General features: G+C 34.8%; 1 protein-coding gene across 1 annotated transcript in view; it reads left to right on the top strand.

Annotated features, from left to right (window-relative positions):
- Gnptab (N-acetylglucosamine-1-phosphate transferase subunits alpha and beta) overlaps nt 1-24,127 on the top strand; it is a 281,886-nt gene that overhangs the window by 111,343 nt on the left and 146,416 nt on the right. Inside the window, exons 8-10 of the mRNA XM_090393683.1 lie at nt 13,638-13,769; nt 16,229-16,399; nt 21,348-21,537. Coding sequence (XP_090249809.1) covers nt 13,638-13,769; nt 16,229-16,399; nt 21,348-21,537 — 493 coding nt within the window. The remainder of the gene's footprint in view (nt 1-13,637; nt 13,770-16,228; nt 16,400-21,347; nt 21,538-24,127) is intronic.

The following is a 24,127-nucleotide window of genomic DNA, read 5'->3' on the forward strand; positions in this document are numbered from 1 at the left end:
AAGAGAAATCCTAGTTTTTTAGAAGCTGAGGATGCAACAGTTGTGATGTGTTTATGCCAGGAGAGGCTTGATGTCAGGGTAATTCCAAGAAGAAAAATCTCAGATTGTCTGGAAATTTGGGTATTGTCAAAAATAATACTGGGAGAAAATGGTTCTTTTTTATGAGAATAAGACAGAACTGAGTTTTATTAGCATTGAAGTTGACGAGGTTATCTGAACCCCATTAGATGATGACTAGGAGATCAGAATTGAGGGTGGTGTTGGTTGATGTTCTGTAGGTTGATTTGAGTTGTGTAGAGTAAGGTTTGTCAAATGAAAGGGAGGAGTGCAGTGTGCTGTCATCTGCAAAACTGTGTATTGGGCTGGAGGTCAGCAGAAGTAGGTCATCGATATATAGCAGGAAGAAAGTTGGTGAGAGGACAACCTTGTGGAACCCTGGCATTAGTTGAATGGTGAGAGGAACCATCCACCACCACCACACATAGTGTGTCCAGACAGAAAGCTGGCAATCCAACTACAGAAGTCTTGAGACAGACCAAACGATGGCAGCTTGCTTTGTAAGCCCTTGTGCCAGACCAAACGATGGCAGCTTGCTTTGTAAGCCCTTGTGTCAGATCAAACGATGGCAGCTTGTTTAGTAAGCCCTTGTGCCAGACCCAGTCAAATGCCTTGGAGATATCAAGTGCAACCACTTGAGATTTCCAAACTTCTCCATGGCATTTTTCCAGTGATTGTTGACATATGTGAGCAGATCTGTTGATCGGCAGTGACAGAAACCATACTGGTGGTCGTTTATTAGGTTGTGCAGAAGTAATCAACTCTTTAGTACCCACTGTTAAGATTTCTGTTTAATTTGAATGAAAAACACTTGCAGTAACGATAAAATGCAGGAGCATTTTATCGTTATATCACATTGCATTATAGTATCCCATAATGCAATGCACATATCCTTACTGATATGTATAATGCTATGCATTAAGGATATATGCATTGCATTATGTGATGCTAAGGCAATCGATGTGAAGTCATTAGCCTCTATATACAAATAGCCCAGTCGTGAAGTGACTTCATATGCAAACTTTGTTTGCTTACACTTGGATAAAGAATGAAACCAAGAATATAATTTCTTGGCATCTTTAATTTATAGTATAACTAAGTGATAAAACTTTCAACATCTATCTGTAATCCAGAGTATATTAAGAATAAGGTGTGTGACACCTTTTGGCTACTTGTATATGGAAATATGATTTCTGCATTACTTCAACCTTGGTATCACTTCTGGGTCTGGCTCCCATTGATGAGAGGTATAAAGCAGTCTGGGTAGTTGCTCTTCCCATAATGCATAGCATTATACATGTCCGTAAGGATGTGTGCATTGGATTATGGGGTACTAAGGCAATTGATGTGATGAAGTGACTTCATGTGCAAACTTTGTTTGTTTACACCTGGATAAAGGATGAAACTAAGAATATAATTTCTTGGCATCTTTGATTTACAGTTACAGACTACATAAGAAATTGGCATCTTTTATCCACTCCACTAAAGGCCAGCCACATCCCCTAGACCAGTGATGGCGGACCTATGACACGCATGTCAGCACTGACACACTTGAGGGTTTCAGGTGACACACCTTGGATATTGAAAGATATTGGTATTCTGATGAAAAATCTGCAATAAATTGTGTAAGATTGCTCTCAGTTAAGACGAAGTTTTGGCTCATTGAAAGAATTATATTTTATAGTTAGCCTATTTCTATTTTATTTTGTAGTTAGCTTATTTTCTAACTACCCTATAAACAATGAGCATTTTAAGTTTACGTTTTCTTTCTTAATCATTATAATTTCTGCATAGTCATATGATATTATAAAAACTTATAAAATTATAATTACGGCTATTTTGCCTGCTTCAGTTTAGAAATGCCCGTAATTATATAAATAGCTGTAATTATAATAGTTTATTAAGAGGAGTAACATGGGAGTTTTCTCAGAAATAATATACATAACTTATAAAAATTATTATCAATATTATACGATACAAACTTATAAATACGTGCTTTATATATTATAAACTTAAAGTTTTCATTTGACTTCTGTGTGAAATTCGTTCATGCATGCATTCCAAGTCTCTCAACTGAGTAATACAAGTTGTAAACATTTAAAACCACTTTAACAGAAAATATAATTTGCGGCATCAAATATTCAATTTATCTGAGTAAATAATGAAAACATTTTTATAGTTGCAATAAATTCAGTAAATTTTGTTAAATAATGCAAATAGTAACAACTTACGATGACGTCGCAACAAAACCTACTAAATAGCTGCTATTTAGTAGCATGATAGATAGAGAGTAAAACGTGAGAAGGTTCTACGAACGTACCGGTAATAAATCTGGCAACCCTGCTGAAAGAAGTAGTGGTAATCTTGCATGGTCTGCCACTTAAATAATTTGAGTTGCTGGTGTATAATTCATTTTCAGTAATTATACACCAGCTACTCAAATTATTTAAGTGTAATTAAGCAGTAATAATTGTTAGTTCTTATTCATTATTACTGCTTAATTACTGCTGTATATAATTGTGCTCTTTTTTAATTTGTAAACCCTTTTACAATGGCAGCTACCACTAATAAAAAAAAAAAACTAAAATTATCACCGAAAGGAAGTGGAAGAAATTTCCAAGATACCTGGACTTAACAATATGGTGTTATTGATAGAGGCGATAAAGTTCTCTGTAAATTGCGTGGTGAGCTATATGTGAGTAGAACTTGGAATGTAAGAAGACATTTTGAAACTAAGCACAAATGGCTCCTAGAAAAAACTTTTGAAGAACACAAAGAATACATATCGCAACATCTAAAACTGGCAGAATCTCAATCAGGGACTTTAATTATATTTGTTTCAGAACCTTCAAATTTAGTAACTGCAAGTTACAGTATTCATCATCATCATCATCAAATTCCTGCTATGTACCCTCAAGGGGGTGTACAGGATATGATAGTATTACATGAAAAATTTACATCATTACTAACGTCCTATTTACAATTTTCCTCCAACTCAGTCTGTTACTTGTCAAGACTCCAACATTATCAGATCTTATATTTCTATCGTCTAATGTACTTTGTACCGTATCAATCCACCTATATCATGGTCTTCCTCTGGGTCATTTTCCTGCCAACCTGGCAGAGAACACTTGTTTTGCTAATCTTTTCTCTCCCATTCTATTTAAGTGACCATACCACCTGAGATTAGCTCTGCTAACGCATTCCTTAATGCTGACAATGTCAAGATCTTTCCTAATATCCTAATTTTTAATATGATATTGACATTGATGCCATCTGTTCATGCCTCTAATCTTTCTCAGGATGCTCATATCTGCGGTCTCTAGTCTTTGGTCAAGTGTTTTACTTCTGACCCAGCTCTCAGATCCATAAGTTAAAACTGGTTTGAACACTGTCTTGTATACAGCTAATTTAGTGTTCCAACTAATTTCTCTCTTATTCCATATGAATTTATTCAATTGACTTCCCACCATACCAGCTTTGCTGATTCTGTTGTCTATTTCTATATTTAATTTACCATCTTCAATAAAAATCGTGCCTAAGTAGCTAAAATGTTTTACTTGTTCCACAGGTTCTCCATTCACAACACAGTTGACATTTTCAATGATTCTACCTATTTTCATTGCCTTTGTCTTTTTAATGCTGACATTCATACCATATCTATTACAACAGTTATTCAATTTAGTCAGGGAATCTTGCAAACTTTTAGCGGGTTTATTTAGAAGTATAACATCGTCCGCAAAAAGCAAAGAGCTGACATTAACATCTCCAATTCTGATATCATGTTTAATACCACTTTCCTTCATAATGTGATCCATATAGATAACGAATAACAGAGGGGATAATGTACATCCTTGTCTCACACTAGATTTAACATTAAACCATCTTCCTGTACTTCCTTCAATTCTAACTGCTGACTTACAACTCAAATATAGACTAAGTATTGCTTGATATAATGCCCCATTGACACCATATAACTGTAGCGTATTGAATAGCTTCTCTCTTGGCACCTTGTCATATGCCTTTTCCAAATCGACAAAACATAAATACAGATCTTTGTTATATTCCCATGCTTTCTCAACTATTTGTCGTAAAGTGAAAATCTAATCCTGACAGCCTCTATTTAGCCTGAATCCAGCTTGTTCTTCACCAAGCTTTTCTTCCACAATTCTTCTCAACCGTTTCTCAAGTATACTTGCATAGATCTTACAGGAACACTTAGTAGGGAAATACCTCTGTAATTCTCACATTCAGTTTTATTTCCCTTTTTATATATGGGTACTATGAGAGCTCTACTCCAATCATTGGAATTTTTTGTCCCTCTGTGTAGGCATTCTGAACTATGCAGTGCAGCCACTGTAAGACTTTTATACCTCCATACTTGAGCATTTCTGGTCGAATATCATCTACTCCTGCTGCCTTTCCACATTTCAAGCCTTTGATGGCTTTTTCTACTTCAATTATGGATATGTATTCCTGACTGTATGCCTACTCAATGTTTTTTACCACTGTTCTGTCATCACTGCTTGTTTCATTTAGCAGTTTTTCAAAGTAATTACTCCATACTCCAAGGATATCTTTTTCTCCCGTTTTCATGTCAACTTTATCATCTCTAACTCCTTTTACAGCACTCTTTCCTCCATTCCTAAGCTTCTTCAACAACCTCCAGAATATTTTCCCACCTTCTTGATATTTATTTTCTATGTTCTTGCCAAAGTCCACCAATGACTTTTGTTTAGCTAGTTTTACACAGTGTTTAGCTTTCTTACATTTGTCTCTGTATTCTCTAAGAGCACAAGTTGAATTATTTGACAGGAACTTTTGATATGCTTTCTTCTTTTCCTTCACTGCCTCTTTAACTTCCTGTGTCCACCAGGGAGGTTTGATTTTTTTATCCTTGCAGACAACCTCACCACATTCCTCTCTGGCAGAATCAATCAATGTTTTCTTCAGACTTTGCCACTGAATCTCCAAGATTTGATTCCTGTTCTCAAACTCTTTCATTTTTTTTCAATAATCTTTCTGTATTTTAGTCTACAGTTCACATCTGAGAACTGCTCAACTTTTATTTGCTTTAAAACTTTCTTACATGTTATTCTTTTCAATATGAAATTCAATTTTATCCTGCTCAAGACTAAATAGTGATCACTTCTAATTTCAAATCCTCTGTACACTCTGGTGTCCTGCATCAGGGAGAAAACATCACCATCAACAATAACATAGTCAATGAGACTTTTCTTATTCCTAGCCACTTCTCTCCTTGTGAATTTGTGCACATTTTTATGTTTGAACATGGTGTTAGTAATAAGCAGTCCATGTGCTGAGCATAAATCCAACAGATATTTGTCATTATTATTAGCTTTGCTCTTTTCTCCAAATTTTCCCAAAATATTTTTGTATGTCTGACAATCATTTCCTACTCTGCTATTTAGATCCCCAACAAGGACCAACATTTCCTTTTTCATTGTGTCAGTTGCTTTTTCTAAAGCCTCAAAAAATTCCTCCATTTCTACCTTAGTAGAACCTTCTGTGAGACCACAGGCACAAATAAGTCTCATTGTCCAGTTCCCCATTCTCATATTTGCCCACATTACTGTACTTGAGGTTGACTGCCATTCAAGAAGATTAGCCTTGTATTTTGTGTTGAATACAATGGCTACTCCTTCTTTTCCTTGATTGTCATTGCCTGAATATAACATTTTGTATTTATTGCTCAGAAAGATCTCGCCAGTTTTGGTCTTTTTTGTTTCAATCACACCTATTATGTCGATCTGGTACTTATCTAATTCCTCAGCTAGTTCCATTTCTTTGCCATTCAGGCTTCTTACGTTGATAGTACTGATCTTTAACTCTGGTGATGTTGAGTTGGAGTGTGCTTTCAGATTTGTTCCAGTAGCTGACTTTTCGCTGTTCACCCTGGTTCCCTAGCAAAAACAACGGTGGGCCTTGTTTAACCGGGGACCCCACCGGCATGAAATTTTGTCATGTCGTACCATCATTTTTTATTTTGGTTTAACCAATAAGAATACAATTTGATCTGCTAAATCCCAAATTGTCAGCTCATCCTCTTTCGTTCAGTATCCAATTAGATACCCAACAGGATGCACCACGAGAAGGTGAGGATTGAACATCAGAAAGCCTGTTCGGTTCTCCACATTCCTTTAAAGGCTATGTGGAGGTCTCCTCTCAGTTATACAACTTTGACCCTTAAGCACCCCGGTTACAGTATTTCACATACTATTGTTGAACATGGGAAACCACTTAGTGATGGTGATTATATGAAGCTTTCGTAAAGTGTTCACCATTTTTATTTGAGGACTTTCATAATAAAGAAGCTACTGTAAAGTGCATGAAAGAGTTACCATTAAGTAGGAATACTATTAAAGACAGAGTTATATCAATGAATGCTAGTATAGAAAATCAAATACGACAAGACTTGAACTCATGCCATTGTTTTTCCATTTGTCTCTACATAACTACAGATATTCCGTCATCAGCTCAATTGGCTATTATTGCAAGGTATGTTCACGTGATTCTATGAACAAAGAATTGATAAAGTTAGAAAATTACCTGTCGTGTTTTGAGGTAAAAGACATATGCGACTGTGTTGTTAAAGTGTTCCGTGAGAAACAGATAGATTTATTGAAAATATTTTCAATTACAACTAATGGTGTGCCTAAATGGTTGGCCGTAATGTTGGTTTTATTAAACAATTTACAAAATATGTTGATCATCCCCTGTTTTTTTTTTTTTTTTTTTTTTTTTTTTTTTTTTTTTTTTCCTCCCCATTGTATTATACATCAGGAGACACTGTGTTCGAAATCAGGCTTAAAGGTTTTGGATGATGTGATGAGATTTGTGACAAAGGTAACTAATTTTATTGCTGCCAGGGCTTTAAACAAACGAGAATTTAATTCACTTTTAATCAGTGTATAATGGTCTATTAATGTACAATAATATTCGATGGTTGAGTCGTGGCCAGGTACTTGAATGGTTTGTTGAATGTTTAAATGAAATGAAATTATATTTAAATACAAAGGGCATGGAGCACGAATTTTCTCAGTTGAACGATTCTGCTTGGCTCAGTAAGCTGATGCTTTTCACAGATTTTTCATTGCACTTAACATTTAACAGTGCACTTAATGAACTTAATATACAATTGCAAGGTTTCGGAAAATCTGTCAATGCTATGTTTGGCACGATCAAGAGCTTTGAGAATAAACTCAAAATATTTCGATTTGATTTAGAAAGTAACAATTGTAAGTATTTCCCATAGCAAAAATTTTTTTTAATGAAACCAACCCCAAAAATCGTGAACAATGTATCAACCAATCTATCAAAGTTCTAAAGTCAGTAACTGAGCAGTTTTCTTCTAGATTTGAGCAATTTTGAATGTTGGAACAAACAATCCAATTCATAAAGTATTCTGATGAAACGGAATTCGTGGATCTTAAATTAAATGGCTTTGAGTGGTTGCATTTAAAAGAACTAGAAATGCAACTAGCCGACTACTTCCAGTGTAATCCTATCTGGAAAAGAAAGTTTATTGCTCTTAGAAATGAATTAGAAGAACTTGAGCGGAAACATCTGCATAATACCGAGTGTAAAAATTTAGACTGTGAAATTCTAAGCATGTGGAATAGCCTTCCCAAAAACTTTCATGCTCTTAAAATCTTTGCTAAAGCTCTTCTAACAATTTTCTCTTCTACATACTCTTGTGAAACTCTATTTTCTGCCTTAAATAATATCAAATTGAAAGGGAGAAATAGATTGAGCAATGATTTGAGCACTGCTTGTGTAGCATTAAAATGTACATGCTATAGCCCTTCTATAAAGCTACTTTCTACCTTTATACTCAGCAACATAAAAGTCATTAAATGTAATGTAAGTTTGTAATTTCACTTTATTAAATTAATTGTATAATATGAATTCATAGATTTTATATCAATGTCCTATTAAATAAATAGCCTAATATGATATGTATAAGTCACCATTTATGATTATGTAGTTAAATTTATAACGCATGTATGCAAGTGGCACATCAACAACGTCAATATTTAAAAAAAAAAGATGTTTGATACACCTGGGTAAAAAGGTTTGCCATCACTGCCCTAGACCAAGGGTGGTCAACCTTTTATTTCAATGTGCCAATTTTTTCACATATGAGTTCAGATGTGCCATATAACTCTTGTACTTATAAATTATATATTTAGTTTAATCCTTTATCCAAGTGTAAGCAAACTAAGTGTGTGCATTCAGGCACAAACTTTGTTTGCTTACACTTGGATAAAGGATTAAACTAAATATATAATTTATAGTCTAAGCAAGTGAAAAAAACTTCCAACATATTTCTGTAATCCAGAGTAATTTAATAAGGTGTGACACCTTTTGACAACTGGCATATGGAAATATGACTTCTGCATTGCTTCAACCTTGTTATCACCTCTGGGTCTGGCTCCCACTGAATAAAGGTCGAAACCAGTCTGGGTAGTGACCCTTCCCATTATACATGTCCACAAGGAGATGTATTTTGCATTGTAGGATACTAAGGAAAGTGATCAGAACTTGGTCCACCTTTGCCACTAGTTGTCCAGTCCTGAAAATATTTCAAGCGCAAATTTTGTTTGCTCACACTTGGATAAACAATTAAACTAAATATTGTAAAATCGTGTATAGAAGGATTTTTATACAAAAATACCTTATATACCGATTTTACTGGTAAACAAAATTCACTAAAAATACTTCTGGGTTAATAGAGAAATTTTCATCATCATCATCATCAAATTCCTGACATATCCTCTCAAGGAGTGTACAGGATATGATAGTACTACATGAAAAATTTACATCATTACTAACTTCCTATCTACAATTTTCCTCCAAATCAATCTGTTACTTGTCAAGACTCCAACATTATCATATCTTATATTTCTATCGTCTAAGGCACTTTGTATCATATCAATCCATCTATATCTTGGTCTTCCTCTGGGTCGTTTTCCAGCCAAGCTGGCAGAGAACACTTGTTTTGCTTAATCTTTCCTCGCCCATTCTGTTTAAGTGACCATACCACGTGAGATTAGCTCTGCTAACACGTTCCTGGATGCTGACAATGTCAAGTTCTTTCCTAATATCCTCATTTTTAATATGATATTGTCACTGATGCCATCTGATCATGCCTCTAATCTTTCTCAGGACTCTCATATCTGCAATCTCTAGTCTTTGGTCAAGTGTTTTACTTCTGACCCAACTCTCAGATCCGTAAGTTAAAACTAGTTTGAACACTGTCTTGTATATAGCTAATTTAGTGTTCCGACTAATTTCTCTCTTATTCCATATGAATTTATTCAATTGACTTCCTACCATACCAGCTTTGTTGATTCTGTTGTCTATTTCCATATTTAATTTGCCATCCTCAGTAAAAATCGTGCCTAAGTAGCTGAAATGTTTTACTTGTTCCATAGGTTCTCCATTCACAACACAGTTGACATTTTCAATGATTCTGCCTATTTTCATTGTCTTTGTCTTTTTAATGCTGACATTCATACCATATCTATTATACCATATCTGGAAGACCCTTATCAGATCCTTTAACTTGCCAGAACTGAATTGGTGAAACTAGTTGGTATAACTTAGTTGTTTATTATATGCACTTGATCAATATAATCCCAATAAAAGTATTTCCAATAAGAATACAATTTGGTCGGCTAAATCCCAAATTGCCAGCCCATCCTCGTTTGTTCATTGTCCAAGTAGATACCCAACAGAGTGCACCACGAGAAGGTGAGGATTGGACATTAGGTCAGAAGCCCTGGTCAGTTCTCTGCATTCCTTTAAAAGCTATGTGGAGGTCTCCTCTCAGTTATACAGCTTTGACCCTTAAGCATCCCAAATAGAGAAATTTTCATATTTTTTAATTTGGAAATAATAAAATTTGTATATTACTGAATATTGTCACCTCAAAGGGTTTTGTAAAAGAACAGAAAAATAAGTGTAAGATTAATTGTATCTTAAGAAACCTCTTAGTCACCAGTAATTCCAGATGGATTAAGGTATTAACTAATGTCCTGGGCAACTGCAACGTCGAGGGTCAACAGTACACGGGGTTCTCTCGACTAATTGCACCGATCGACGAGGGTGACAGGTGCAAGCCACAAAAATACCGGGGGAGGGGGATGATGACGTAAACAAAAACGGTCATCGTGACCGTATAAATAGCAGCTCGCTACATCGAAAAAAGGTCTTATCTTGTCTTTTTATTGGAGTTCGAGTACGTCCGGTCCCGTTCCCGGGTCAGCGAGAAGTTTCAAGGTGATGTGGGGTTCCGATCTGAAGTTACGATGTACGCTATGGCAGTGGAGTTTTGCTAACATCGTGGGAGATAATTTGTAATCGCCATCAGAGACCTGCGTTCCAGATAGTAAATGCTGAGAAAGCGACGTGACTAAGATAAACAGTTTTAGAAGAAATTAGATGCTGAGTTTTCATGCTGCCAAGATCCAAATGTTCGCCGATATTAAGAAGAGATCTCACGAAATCCTGGAGATGATGTCTAAGTGCAGTACGAAGGTCGGACGGTAATAGAAGGAAGTAATTTCAGGGATCATTCAGAAAAGGCCAGACATCTGTTCAAAGTAAGATTTTTTCCTTTGTTTAGCTAGAAATAAGAAGATTATGACCGTGATTTAATTAAGAAACTTGTTTTATAGTGATACTTGAGGACTTTAGGCCTTATGCTGATATCTGAAGTATTTTGTTATATGTGAGAAATCTGGCTAAAATTTAAGGTGAAACGTTGTGTATTTAATGTTATAGCAATTGCCTACACCTGCAGAATGTTATGTATAATTGATCTGAGTATAACCAAGTTTAACGGTAGAAAATTATAGAAACGTGGTCTTACTAGAATTGATTATGATAAGGAACTAAATTGTAAACGTAGTCATTAGTTGTGATTTGAAGCATGAAGCTAATTTATTTAGTACTTAAGATTAACCCATTGTACATTTCATTGATGCTAAATAAATTGTTTTCTTGTTTAAATAACTTGCTTGATTTCTATTTCCAATGCATTACTCATAAATTCGAATCTGTGTGAGCCTTAAAGGTAGATATTGCCACTACTGCATAACAGAAAATTTAAGTTGCTAGATTTACTTAGAATTAAGAGAGAAAAGTTCCGTGTTGTTTACTGTGTGTTATTTTTCAGAGGGAGATTCAACACCCACCCACGAATTTGGTGGTGCAGTTAGAAACTAAATAAATTTTCCAAATTCAGTTGAGAATAAACACCAGTGGGTCAGACGAAGAGATTGGCTCTGGCCTAAGGCGATTTCTTTGTTCTATAAGTTTTGCACACGTGAGCTTTATATTATTTGCGGCCATAAGTCAGAAGTATAGTAAAGGTTAAGAAGAAAGGTCTAAACAAGATAACTATAATTTTAGAAAGGCACAGAAGACAAGATATAATTGAAGATTTGATACCATATTTAAAATAACAAAATTTTAACAATATATAATTTATAGTCTAACCAAGTGAAAAAAACTTCCAACTCTTCTACCCTTAAAAATTCCATGTAAAAATATGCTAATGTAGACATATTTAATATTCATTGAATTCATGCTTACTATCACCTTCTGTTTTCCTTTTGCTCATTTTCTTTTGCACCGTGATAGGTAACTGAATGTAAAAACAAGGCTTAATTTTTGAAAAAGTACAAAACTGCAAATGTTCACAAAGGACAACTCCATAGTGCATGAGTATCAATTGCAAACTAACTAAAAAAAAAACCTGTAACGCACCGCTGTTGCCAACGCTTGGCACCTCAGGAGAAAACAAGTGAATGTACAAAAGATGTCCACAAAACAATAAAATCACTATAAATAATTACAAAGTTTTAGCATTTTTTTCTACAAATCATTTTTTGGTGAATATTTTTTGCATAAATAAGCTTACTTTTTTATTATTATCATTGGGGTCAAATGCACCATTTCTAATCATCCAATGCACCACAGGTTGGCCATCTCTGTCCTAGACACCAGGAGCATACCAGGTCCCATGTAGTTGCAAACTGTCCTATTACAGCCAAAAAGGCATGCCAATATCAGGATATCCAAACAAAAGAACTATATCCATTTTCACCAATACAGCCACTCAGGACTTGCTGACCATGCTTTGGACTCCAACCACAGAATATGCCGCTATTATACCACAGCAAATGCAAGTATGAAAGACTATTCCTTGAATCTGTCTCAGCTCTGAAAAACTTTCTGAACCTCAACAAATTTGGGTGCATGAGACTGCCTCAAATTTGGGAAGCTTACATTTTAAGATCATCATCCCAACAGCCAAGACAACACAATTTAGTCCACTAGGGGGTACCATTTAGGATTCTAGGCCTGACTTCTCTTGCCTTTCTTCAGCTTCATTTGCTGAGTGTTAGTGCCTGTGTGCACATATCATTGTTTTGATCCCTGATGATGGCAATGTAACATTGCCAGAATATAGGAAGGTATTAATTAAAGTTTTTTATAATTAATATTCTAGTATGTGTTGTCATCTCCCAAAAAATTAAAAGCTAAATATACTAACAAGTTAACTGAGTTCTCTTCTCTCCTCTGGCATTCTCATTTCTTATTGGCTAAGATGGTGGATGTGGATAGCTCTGCTCTTTGATTGGCTGTGCTCTTTTTTTTTTACATCATATCTGGTATTTATTGTTGCTCATTTTTTGACCTTTTTAATAGATTTTTTGATATCTTGGCCTTCTGGTTTCAAAACAGAATATAGGAAGTCATTATTGTGAATCATTGCAGTACAAATTAGCATAAATTGAAGGCTACCTGTGTATTCTGAAATAAATGCTGTACAAGTCCGCAAGATTGTTACTGAATTTATTAACTGCTATAATGAATTTTGTATGAAAATCAACAACTAAGAGAGAGTTTGTGAAAATAGGTATGAATAGTGATTACATCATCTGCATCCTGAATGGAGGACCTTATAGAACAGGTAAAATATTTCAGCTATTTAGTTACAATTTTTAGTGATGACAAATTAAATAAGGAAATAAACTATAGAATAAGCAAAACTGTTATGGCGGATCAACTGAATACATTTATATAGAATAAGAGAGAAATTAGTCAAAGACTAGCAACCATAGATATCAGACTTCCGAGAAAAATTAGAGAAGTGTGCAGATGGAATCAGTGGCAGACTCATTAAAAATGAAGATATATGGAATGAGCTTAGCATTGAGGAATGTTTGAACATAAGTAATCTCAGGTGGGTCTGTGATTAAGCTAGAATCATTTGCATTGCAAAATGTTTCTTTATATTACAAGATCATAGGCATTCTCTGTGGTCATGAGAAAAGTGTACTCTTCACATGTGTTGTGTTTATATTTTAACTGAAATCCTATTTGACAATAAACAGAATTTTTTTTCCTACAGATATTTCCTTATTGCATGTGCAAATATACAGTTAGCATTTTCCTATGAATTTTTGATTAGTAAATTCATATTTTTTTTGAAAAACTGACCTGGAATCATTTTTATAGCAAAATATTTCTTTATTTTATATCAGGAACTCAGATATTCGCTTCGGTCATTAGAAAAGCATGCTCCATGGATACGGCATGTGTATATTGTAACTAATGGTCAGATTCCACACTGGTTAAATTTAGATAATCCTCGTGTTAAAATAGTTACTCATGAGGTAAGTGTTTATTAAAGTCTATGGAATTGGACTTGGCATTTTCCATTGTTTTCTGCATTATACTGATAGATTTTAGTACATTATTTGAGTAGTTTAGAATATAAGCAACAAAAAAAAATTGTGTATATTGAATATGATGAAGACTAAATTCCTAAAGCATAAAAATAAAACAAATCTAAATGAGTATTTTTAGAATGGAAACTATACTTACTCTATGAGTTTTTAACAGCACTTGTTACATAATAACAATTATTAGAAACATGTATTCACAGGAATTAAATAATAATAATCTAATTTATAATTGAATTTATGTAATTTTTTTATCATTATTTTATTGTATTTATTTTAGTTTATTGTTGTAATTTATTTAATTTATTTTTAATTTTAATTTATAACCACCCTTTGTATAGTAGCACTCCAGGACGTGCTCAGATCACTAAGAAGGAACAACATCCCATTGTTCATGCCCTTGTGAATGTGCTTGTGCACTGTTGTTGACCTATTAGTTTCAGCTGAAATATTTGCAATAATAAAATTATTATTATTATTAATTCTTGTGAATACATGGTTCTATGAATCGTATACTTATTGTATGGTACCCATTCTAAATTTGTTATGATTCATTAGGATATATTTTTTTTAGATGCATTTCACATTAGCACTGTTAGATGTCTTCATTTTTTTTATCTGTCCTTGTGGAAGTTATTCTGGAATTTGTGTAGGTGATTTTATTGAAATTCGATATTTGGAATTCTAATACTTCTTGAGTTGTTAGAATTATATATTGCAATAATTTTTTTGGCTGTATGCAATTTGTGGTTTACATGTCCACAAGACATGTTCTCTAGGGGTTACAGGGTCCCCCTCTCGGGGGACCCTGTAACCCCTAGAGAGCACGTTCCCTGGGTGGTGGATAAGGGAGCCCACCGTGTGTGTGTGTGTGTATATGGTGGGGTGGTCCGAATATACTGAATGACTCGTGGACCAACAGGACCATAAGGGGCACTCCCATGGACCCCTAGCTGGATCTGTCCTCTCCTCCTTCTACTTTGAGGAAGATCCACTTACTTTAATCTTTCCTATAAGGCCTTATCAGCCAGCTTTTCTTATTTTTTGACCCTTATGCTATTAGAGTACTCGAGGGCCGTGGGGTCTATTCATTTCTGGCCTTACAACTATGCCCTCTCTATAATCCTTACTATAATTCTTCTATAATCTAACCCCCCTCTTCAATATACCCTATTCCTCTTATGGGTTTAAATTCGGAAGAAGGCTAGTTCAGAAGCCTTAAGGTAGCAGCCCTACCACTGAACTATTCCATCGTCAGGCTAGTCCCCTGACATGGAGAACATAATCCTACTTGTAAGCTGACAGAAAAAGAAATCGGATTGAATTTTTGGGAAACGACCTTGGAATGGAAAAGGTAAAACAAAAATGGAAATGACAAAATATAATATACATAGCAAACTGGAATGTAAGAGGAATAGCATATAAAGAAATAGAATTAGACCAGTTATTAAATGAAAGAAATTTTAAAATAGCAGTAATCACTGAAACAAAAAAGAAATTAAAACGAACTATGAGAACCGAAAATTTTAATGTGATACACGGTGGAGTCGACAGAGACCAAAGAGCACAAGCAGGAGTCATGATTTGGATTCATAACTCCCTTTCAAAACAGTTAAACCATTATAAATTATGGAATGAAAGAATAATAGAAGCTAGAATAAAAATAGATAGAGGCTATTTAACAATAATTGGTTTATATGCCCCAGAAGAAGGAAGAGAACAGGATAATATTGATTTTTTTATAATCAGTTACAAAACATATATAATAAAATAAATAAAAATGATTACGTAATTTTAGCAGGAGACTTAAATGCAAGAATTGGAAACACGAAAATTAATAATAATATAGGAATACATGGAGAACATACTCTAAACAGGAATGGTAAAAAATTGATTGACTTTATAGTTTATAATAACCTAAAAATAATGAATTCCTTCTATAAACATAAAGACATACATAAATATACTTGGACAGCAAGTGGATGGAAATCAATATTAGATTACTTTATATTAAATGAAAAGACATCAAAATTTTCACTAGATGTTAGAGTTCACAGAGGATATGAAGTGACCACTTCCTTGTTAAAATAAAATTAATATTACCACCTAAATATGTGTAGATGGTAGTGGCATTCTGTATAGTTGGTGAAGAGTTGTAGAGTGGTGTGCCCTCCCTCGATGAGTCCTTGGCGGTGTCACGTAATAATAAATAATGATAATAATAATATTCAAACTTTGGGTTTGTATAAAAGTTAATGTTTACAGATTTTTAAGATTAATTACTGTTGTAATACTTTCCTATATTAATAATTTTTATTCTTCTTTTTACCATAATGCATACATTTTTAAATAGTAAACAATTTTTTTGTCATCAGTATTTTATTTTATAGGAAATTTTTCCCAATAAGAGCCATTTACCCTCCTTTAGTTCGCCTGCAATAGAATGCCATCTTCACAGAATTCCAGGCTTGTCTAAAAAATTTATTTATCTTAATGATGATGTACTATTTGGGAAAGATATTTGGCCAGAAGATTTTTACACACACACCAAAGGTCAAAAGGTATTTCAATTTGAGATGAATATATGAAATGACATTATGTTCATATTATGTTCTAAAATAAAATTAAGATTGATAAGGATAATTTAAATATAATAATTCTTAATTTTATTACTGTATATGCCAGTATATGAGAAAATATTTCAAGTTAAAAAAAATGCTAAAACAAGGGATCATCTTATATACACTGCTGACTTCTTTCCAAGCTAACTGCTTGGAAAGAAGTCAGTGGACACCATAGTGTGAGGAACAAACAGCTATGTAGGACCTTCTTGTACTGTGATGACTGCAGCAAACCTATATAAAAGTATATACAAGTATAGATAAGGTCTTGGACTGTTGTGGGATGGACATCACTTGACCTCACCCCAGTTCTCCAGTTCATCCCTCAGATGTTCAATAGGGGTTGAGATCAAGGCTCTGTGGAGACCATTCAAGTGTGGTGACGCAGTTACAATAGTAGTAGCAGCGTTATGACATGGTGCATTGTCTTGCTGAAAGAGACAATGATCAGTTCTGTAGAAATGCCACAAAATAGGAAGCATTGCATTTTCTGGAATGTTCAGATACTTCTCAGAGTTCACTGTCCATGGTACCACAAACACAGGTCTGAGGTCAAACCAGGAAGAACATACCATCACATTGCCACTTCTGAATTTCATAGTTGAGGTTACACACTTTGGTAGGAGATGTTCATCAGGCATCTACCACACCCATCCATCTGCTTGGTAGTGTAGTATGATTCATCGCTCCATAACACAGCTTTCCAAGCTTCCACATCCCACTATACACACCCTTTTCACCACCCTTCATGATGCCGCATCTCAGTTTGGATAATGTGGGGCTTGCATATTGCAGTCCTATCATGGAAACCCATGTTGTGAGCCTCAGTTCTGAATGTGGTTGTGCAGATCTGTGTTTCAGTTGATGCCCAGACCCCCCCACATTCAATATATCAGCCAATGAATGGCAGTTTTTACATATTATTCTTTGTAGCACCCTAAAGTCATGTTTGGTGAGTGTGGTGAGTCATCCATTGCAGGTATCACTTGCACTTGACTCCCTGCACTTCCATCCAAGTATGGCATCACTGATTGTTGATCTGGGATGGCCCAATTTTTCAGTTTGCTGCACAGATACCTGAACCATGGCATCCTCTCACAACACCTCTTTGCTATCTCTGTCAGTCTTTCTCACAGCCATTTCACTTGCACACAGTTACACTGACTTGGTAGCATCATATTCCTCCATTTTATACCAGCTATGAACACTTGACTTGTTACATGTCATGATACACCTGTCCATGGGGGGGGGGGGGTTCCATTCATTTCTTTCCATGCAGTGTATTCTGGGTATATAATGTTAACTTTAAAAATCGTCAGTAGAAAACATCAAGTGATTATCTAGTACCTGCAGTAATATCAGTAATATACCGTGTAGCAGTATTATGGGAGATGTACGTACTGCATTCCAAGTGCCTCATAGCACTTGGAATGCAATATGTGAGGTTGTTGGTTTATCGGCAGGTGTTATGCGATGCTGGCAAGGTGCAGTTGTAACATTCTTGGTGCATTAATGCAGGGGTTTTCAATGCATGGCCCGCGGAGCTCTTTTTCGTCGCCCGCCGGCCATTTCGAAAAAATAACTGCTTAGCATTAAAACGCGATTAAATAAAAAATAATTTCAATGAAGCTCGTGAGCCACTAAGCTATACTCTGGTATTCAGAATTGTAAGACGCTTTCCAGATTCACAAGGAACGCTGTCCATTTGATACTTTACATAAAAGCCTATAAAAAAAAATATTAAATAGACATGCTTCTTCAGCCATCTACCAGTGCCAAGCAGTACTTAAGTACTAGTACTAGCGTCGCAGGTAGATGACTGAAGCAGTAATTTGTTCGAGTGCACTGTCTAGTGCCTTTCAGATACATCTCGAAGGGTCTCGATGCTTTGTTATTTTCATATAAATACAAGAGTATCTCATCCACAGTCAGTCAGTCAGTCATGAACAGTGTGATATTCGTGTATAAGCGTATGCAGGTTCGTCGTGTCAGCCATAGCCTATTGTGGTTTTATATTGCCAGACTTTTTTCATTAGTGTGAGACATTCGGTGGATAATAACCATTACCTGGCCATTTTGGATAATTTTTTGGGTTCACCTTCCATCACTATGGCGTCTACGAATAAAATGCATAAATGATTCTTGTCGGGTTTTTAATGAAAAGTGGAGCATGCATCCAATTTCGATCACCTTCAAGGGCAGCTTTGTGTGGACAAAGTGAACCATCTCCAAATTGATTTAAAATGCCAGCAGGGTATTTAAAAGGCAGAGGGAAGAGAGTGTGCATCAAAGTAAGTTATGTAATAGCTGAAAACATTGCTAAAAAATCAAAAGCCTTCTTGGACGGTGAGTTTGTGAAAGAGTGTCTCATCGCTGCTGAGGGTATTCTGTGCACAAATAAGGAAGTGTTTAAAAAACTGAGTTTGTCTGGGGTAACTGTAGCACGACATGTTGAAGAACTTGCCAATGACATTGAGGGAACTTTAAAAAAACGGTCGTCCGAATTTATGTCATATTTACTTGCTTTAGATAAGAGCATAAATGTGAGGGATACAGCACAACTGGCTATCTTTGTTCATGGCATTGGTCAACAATTCAATAAAGTGACAGAAGAACTGCTAGCACTCATACCTATGAAGGGAATGATGAAAAGGCACTGATATTCTTGAAGCCACCAAGAAAATGCTCCAGCGTTTCGACCTCAGCTTAATCAACCTCGAGGGTGTGGTAACTGATGGTGCCCCTGCTATGTGGGAAAGAACAAAGGGTTTGTTGCGCTGCTATTAAAAGAACTGGAACTAGAAGGAAAAGATTTTGTCCATTACCACTGTTTAATCCACCAGGATAATTTGTGTGCGAAAACTATTGGATTTGAGAATGTCATGAAAGTTATTGTGACTATCGTCAACATTATTAGGGCAAGAGGATTGAATCATCGTCAATTCCAAGAGTTTTTGACCCAAGAGTATGAAGCGGATCACGGTGATGTGGTTTATTATAGTGGTTGAGCAAAGGGAAGGTTCTTAAAAGAGTCTTTGACTTAAGGAGTGAAATACAGCCGTTCATACAAACTAATGGGGAATCCGATTGCGGAATTTAACGATCCGAAGTAGATGACAGACTTTGCCTTTGTGACTGACATCTCATTGCATATGAATGACCTAAATACGTGACTACAATCCAAAGATCAATTAGTGCACACTCTGTTTGATCACATCAAAGCTTTTGTAGCCAAGCTCAAACTTTGAGAGGCACAACTCGCAAAGAAAGACTTAACTCATTTTCAGCTTCTCGCTAAGTCCAACTGTTCGTCTCTTGATGAATACGCTACAAAATTAGCAGTGTCATGAAGTGAGTTCGAAGAGATTTAGTGATTTTCGTAACCAGCAGTCTTCTTTAGATTTATTTTCAATGCCATTCAGTGTCAATGCTGCCAAAATGCCAGGCTCAGTGCAAATGGAGCTGCTTGAACTCCAAAACAACTCTTCTTTGAGAGAAAAATTATTCAATGTGCCCTTGCTTACATTTTACAAAGACTACATTTCTGAAGACGCATTCCCTCATCTTCGCCAGCATGCTTTGAAGATGTGCACTTTGTTAGGAAGCACGTGTTTATGTAAGAAGTTCTTCAGAATGAAGTATGAGAAGTCCAAGACAAGAACTCAGATTATGGACCAACATCTCGAGAATACTCTGCGCATAACGACTTCCAACATTGATGCCAACATCGACAAGCTGGTCAAGGAAAAACATTGCCAAGTTGCCCATTGACATTGTAAAAAATGAATGTTTTCTTCATTAAATTATCTTTTTTCAAAAATTGGTTGTATTTACTTATCATGAACCTGACTCCTACCTACACTCTTAAAGCTGAGTTTGTTTATTTTTATAGGATTTTATGGAAAGTATCAAATGCACAGCATTCCTTGTGAACTGGAAAGCATCTTACAGTTATAATACCGCAGTATAGTTTAGTGGCCCGCTGGCTTCATTGAAATTTTTAATGCAGCCTGCACTATCTGAAAGGTTGAAGACCCCTGCATTAATGTAAACATGATTAAGTTTATATTATTATTAATATCCTATGAACAATTTTCCTCCAAAGTAGTATGTTACTTGTTAGCACTTCAGTATTCATTCTTCTGAGGTTCTTCTGACTGAATCAATCCACCTTAAACTTTGTCTTCCCTTTGGGTCTCTTTTCTACCATCTTGGCATCAAACACCTGTTTTACTTACCTCTCCTCATCCATTCTGTTTAAGTAGCCATACCACCTTAGTGAAAAAGGATCCAGAACATTTGGAGATTGGATTAGTTTGTCTGGTATTACAGTAGTCGTGAACAATTTCTGTGAAATCATCAGTAGTCATTGCTGCTGACAGGCTCACCAACAGAAAGTATAGATGAAGGACTTGGTGTCTGTAAACTGACCTGATTTTACTGAAACTTTGCCATGCTTCACATTCTAATGGTCTGATCATCAATGTTTTAGATTGCTGAGGATTATCCTTATAGGGGTGCATTCTATCTTCACTATTTCTAGAAGAATATAATTTCTTTTTTTTTTCTTTTTTTTTTATTTGATATCTTACTGATGTGAAATGGCATGGATTATGGAGTTTTCTGTTTATATGACTGAATTTTGAATAAGGAATATTTTTTGGTTTAACTCAGAAGAATTAGAGTAAATAGAAAATCTACATTCCAGATGCGTGTCATTATTGTAGATTTCTCCAATTAACCCCATTGTATATACAATCTTGAGTTATATTCTGCTAACTGAATGCTGTAATTGTTTTATTATATGATTGTATTCTTTCTTTAATTATGAATATTAATTGATATTGATTTTACATAGATCTTTTTATTTCTAACTTATTCTTCATAGGTATATTTATCTTGGCCAGTGCCTAACTGCGCAGAAGGATGTCCACCATCTTGGATAAGAGATGGTTATTGTGACAAACCTTGCAATAATTCTGAATGTCAGTGGGATGGAGGAGACTGCAGTGGAGAAAAATCTTTAGAACAAGCTGTTGGACCATATTTAACTAATATGCTGGAGGATGCAGAAAAATGTGAGTTTTAGGTTTATTTCAATGTTTAATTTAGATGTTTGGAAATTCAGAGTTCCTAAGAGTTAAACTTAGTTAACCAGGAGGAGATTTCAAAGCATGTAGGGAATTCTACAAATCAACTGGGGTTTATGACCTAAAATCCAATCCTAACCTTCCCATAGTTTTCTCTATTAACATTTATTTACTTGGATGCTAAATAAACAAACAATGGTAGCTGAAAATTTGGGAAATTTTCCAAGAAACTGTATTTTGTATTAGCTGTAACTGAGCATGCTATTATGGCACAATATAATAATAATAAATCAGGGTCTCCCATTTTTATTTTTTTTATTTTTTCAAAGAACCAGGGTGAATAGTAAAACCTCAACTACTGGATTTTAAATGGCACTGATGATATGAGCCATCAATTTATTTTTTATTAAAAGAGCACGTACAGAAATGCCATGTTAACATAATTGTAGTTATTAAACAAACAGAAGCAAAACAAATAAGATCCTTTTAAATAACTAGGAAAATTTATTCAGGTAAACTAGATAGAGGAAATGAGGATGTATATAAAGAATTTTACACAAGACATGGTGATGAGCATCTTTAATTCAAGGCAGTTTTAGGTTGGGTGAATTGGGCAAATTTCAAAATAAGAGGTTGGACAATGTAACTTATGTGCATATATGCTATCAAACACTTTAGCACCAAAGAAGTAGAGAAATTCTGAGTCATTACAAAGTGACTGACATGAACAAAAAAGAAAAATAAGTACTTGCTAATCCACACTAATATACAGAAATGTTAACATCAAAATTTGGGAAAATGGTAGTAATTATAAATACTGCTGGATTTATGCTCTGGATGTGGACTATGCATAAAAAGATGTGCATAAATTCATGTGGAAACTATATGAAAAAAAAAGCCTTATTGATTTTGTTATAGTTGTAGGTTTCAGGGGACCTTGAAATAGGAACTGATCACCATTTATTGCTGACTTTGTAAGTTCAGTAGATATGTCTCATGCCTCTACTCTCCATCCAGTAAGACTGTTGATGTCATTCTCACTGGCATGGACACAGCAGGAAAAACACTTAAAAACTGGTTTGCACACTGCCATATATCTTGCTAGTTTGGTGTTTTGGCTAATTTCTTTCTTATTCTATATACAAATTTATTTTTTTATATATAACAAGTGAAATATTTTATTTGTTCTATATGTTCTCCGTTGAGAATGCAGCTCAAATTTTCTATGTTCCTGCCTATTTTCATAGTTTTGTCTTTTTATTGCTGATTTTCATTCCAAATTTGCCACAGCTGTTATTGCAGTTTAGTTAGAGAACCTTAGAGACTTGCACTGAATGTGTTTAAGAGCACAATTTCATCTGCATAAAGCCATCTCTGATTTTTAATTCAGGCTTAATGCTACTTTCCTTCATAATGCAATTCATATGGATGATGATTAAGAGTGGAGATAATAAGCATCCTTGATTTTGCATCAACCCATCTTCCTTCAATCCTAACTGCTTCAATCATGAATTGCATAAAAGGCAGTTTCAGGTAGGGTGAATTGGGCTGGATTAACAATCAATGGCGTCACTTGCCCATTTTGGTTGGGTGTGCTGTTGTGACTTATGCAACTCACGCTATAAAATTCACGTCGTTTGACCATATGATTGCATTTTTATCGATGTATGAAAGTTTTAAGAGTGTATAGTGCATCAGCACTCATCTTAATTTGTCTAATGTAATTAATTGTAGGATAACTCTGAATACTTTTGTTTTATCAATTAATTCTAAACAAATCTTGGTCCTTGGTTACACACAAAAAATTTTTAAAACTCACTAACTTATTTTAAACATTTTTTATACAAAAACTACTGATGTATTTTACTCTACTTTATATATAAGGAAAATATTTTTATTTGTCTATAACAAAATAATCAGCCAAAAATAAATATAAAATTCAACAGAAAATATAAGCGTAATACTTGAATTTTATATTTATAAATATTATGTATACATGATGAGATAATAAACTTTGTATTGTATTGTAAATCTTCACAGAGTGGAGACAATGTATTTGTTTTAAGATAATGTATATAAGAAAACAATAATGAAGAAGAATGCTATATTTGGTTAGTATATTTGGAAGAGGAGAACGAGACACCTCCTTCGACTATAATACTGTTTCCCATTGTAAATATGAGCAAAAAAGTTATAAATTTATCAAAAATTATATATTAAAAACTTGTCTATATTATATATAAAAACTTGCCTATATTATATATAAAAACTTGCCTACCACGTCAGTTCACACTTCATGCATGCAAAACAGATGAAACTCAGAAAACAAAAAAACAGCAACCCATCACAAATGACAATGTTCAATTGATTTGGTTTACACAATAACCAATCGCAGCCTCTAGGTGCTATTGTCTCAGAGCTCACCCTGTCTTGCCTTCTGAGTGGTTTGAAACTTAGAGCACTAAGAATTTGATCTACTGCGCTACCTGTACATCTTTTCAAAGTGCTCAAAGGTGTATTGTATGTATTTTGAATGCATACTCGGGCTATTAATGCAAATGTTTACATGTCGAAAAGT

The sequence above is a fragment of the Typopeltis vanoorti genome, chromosome 6 (genome assembly GCF_054136105.1).
Source record: "Typopeltis vanoorti isolate ZY-2024b chromosome 6, IOZ_Tvanoo_1.0, whole genome shotgun sequence".
In the NCBI taxonomy this organism is placed as follows: Eukaryota; Metazoa; Arthropoda; class Arachnida; order Uropygi; family Thelyphonidae; genus Typopeltis; species Typopeltis vanoorti.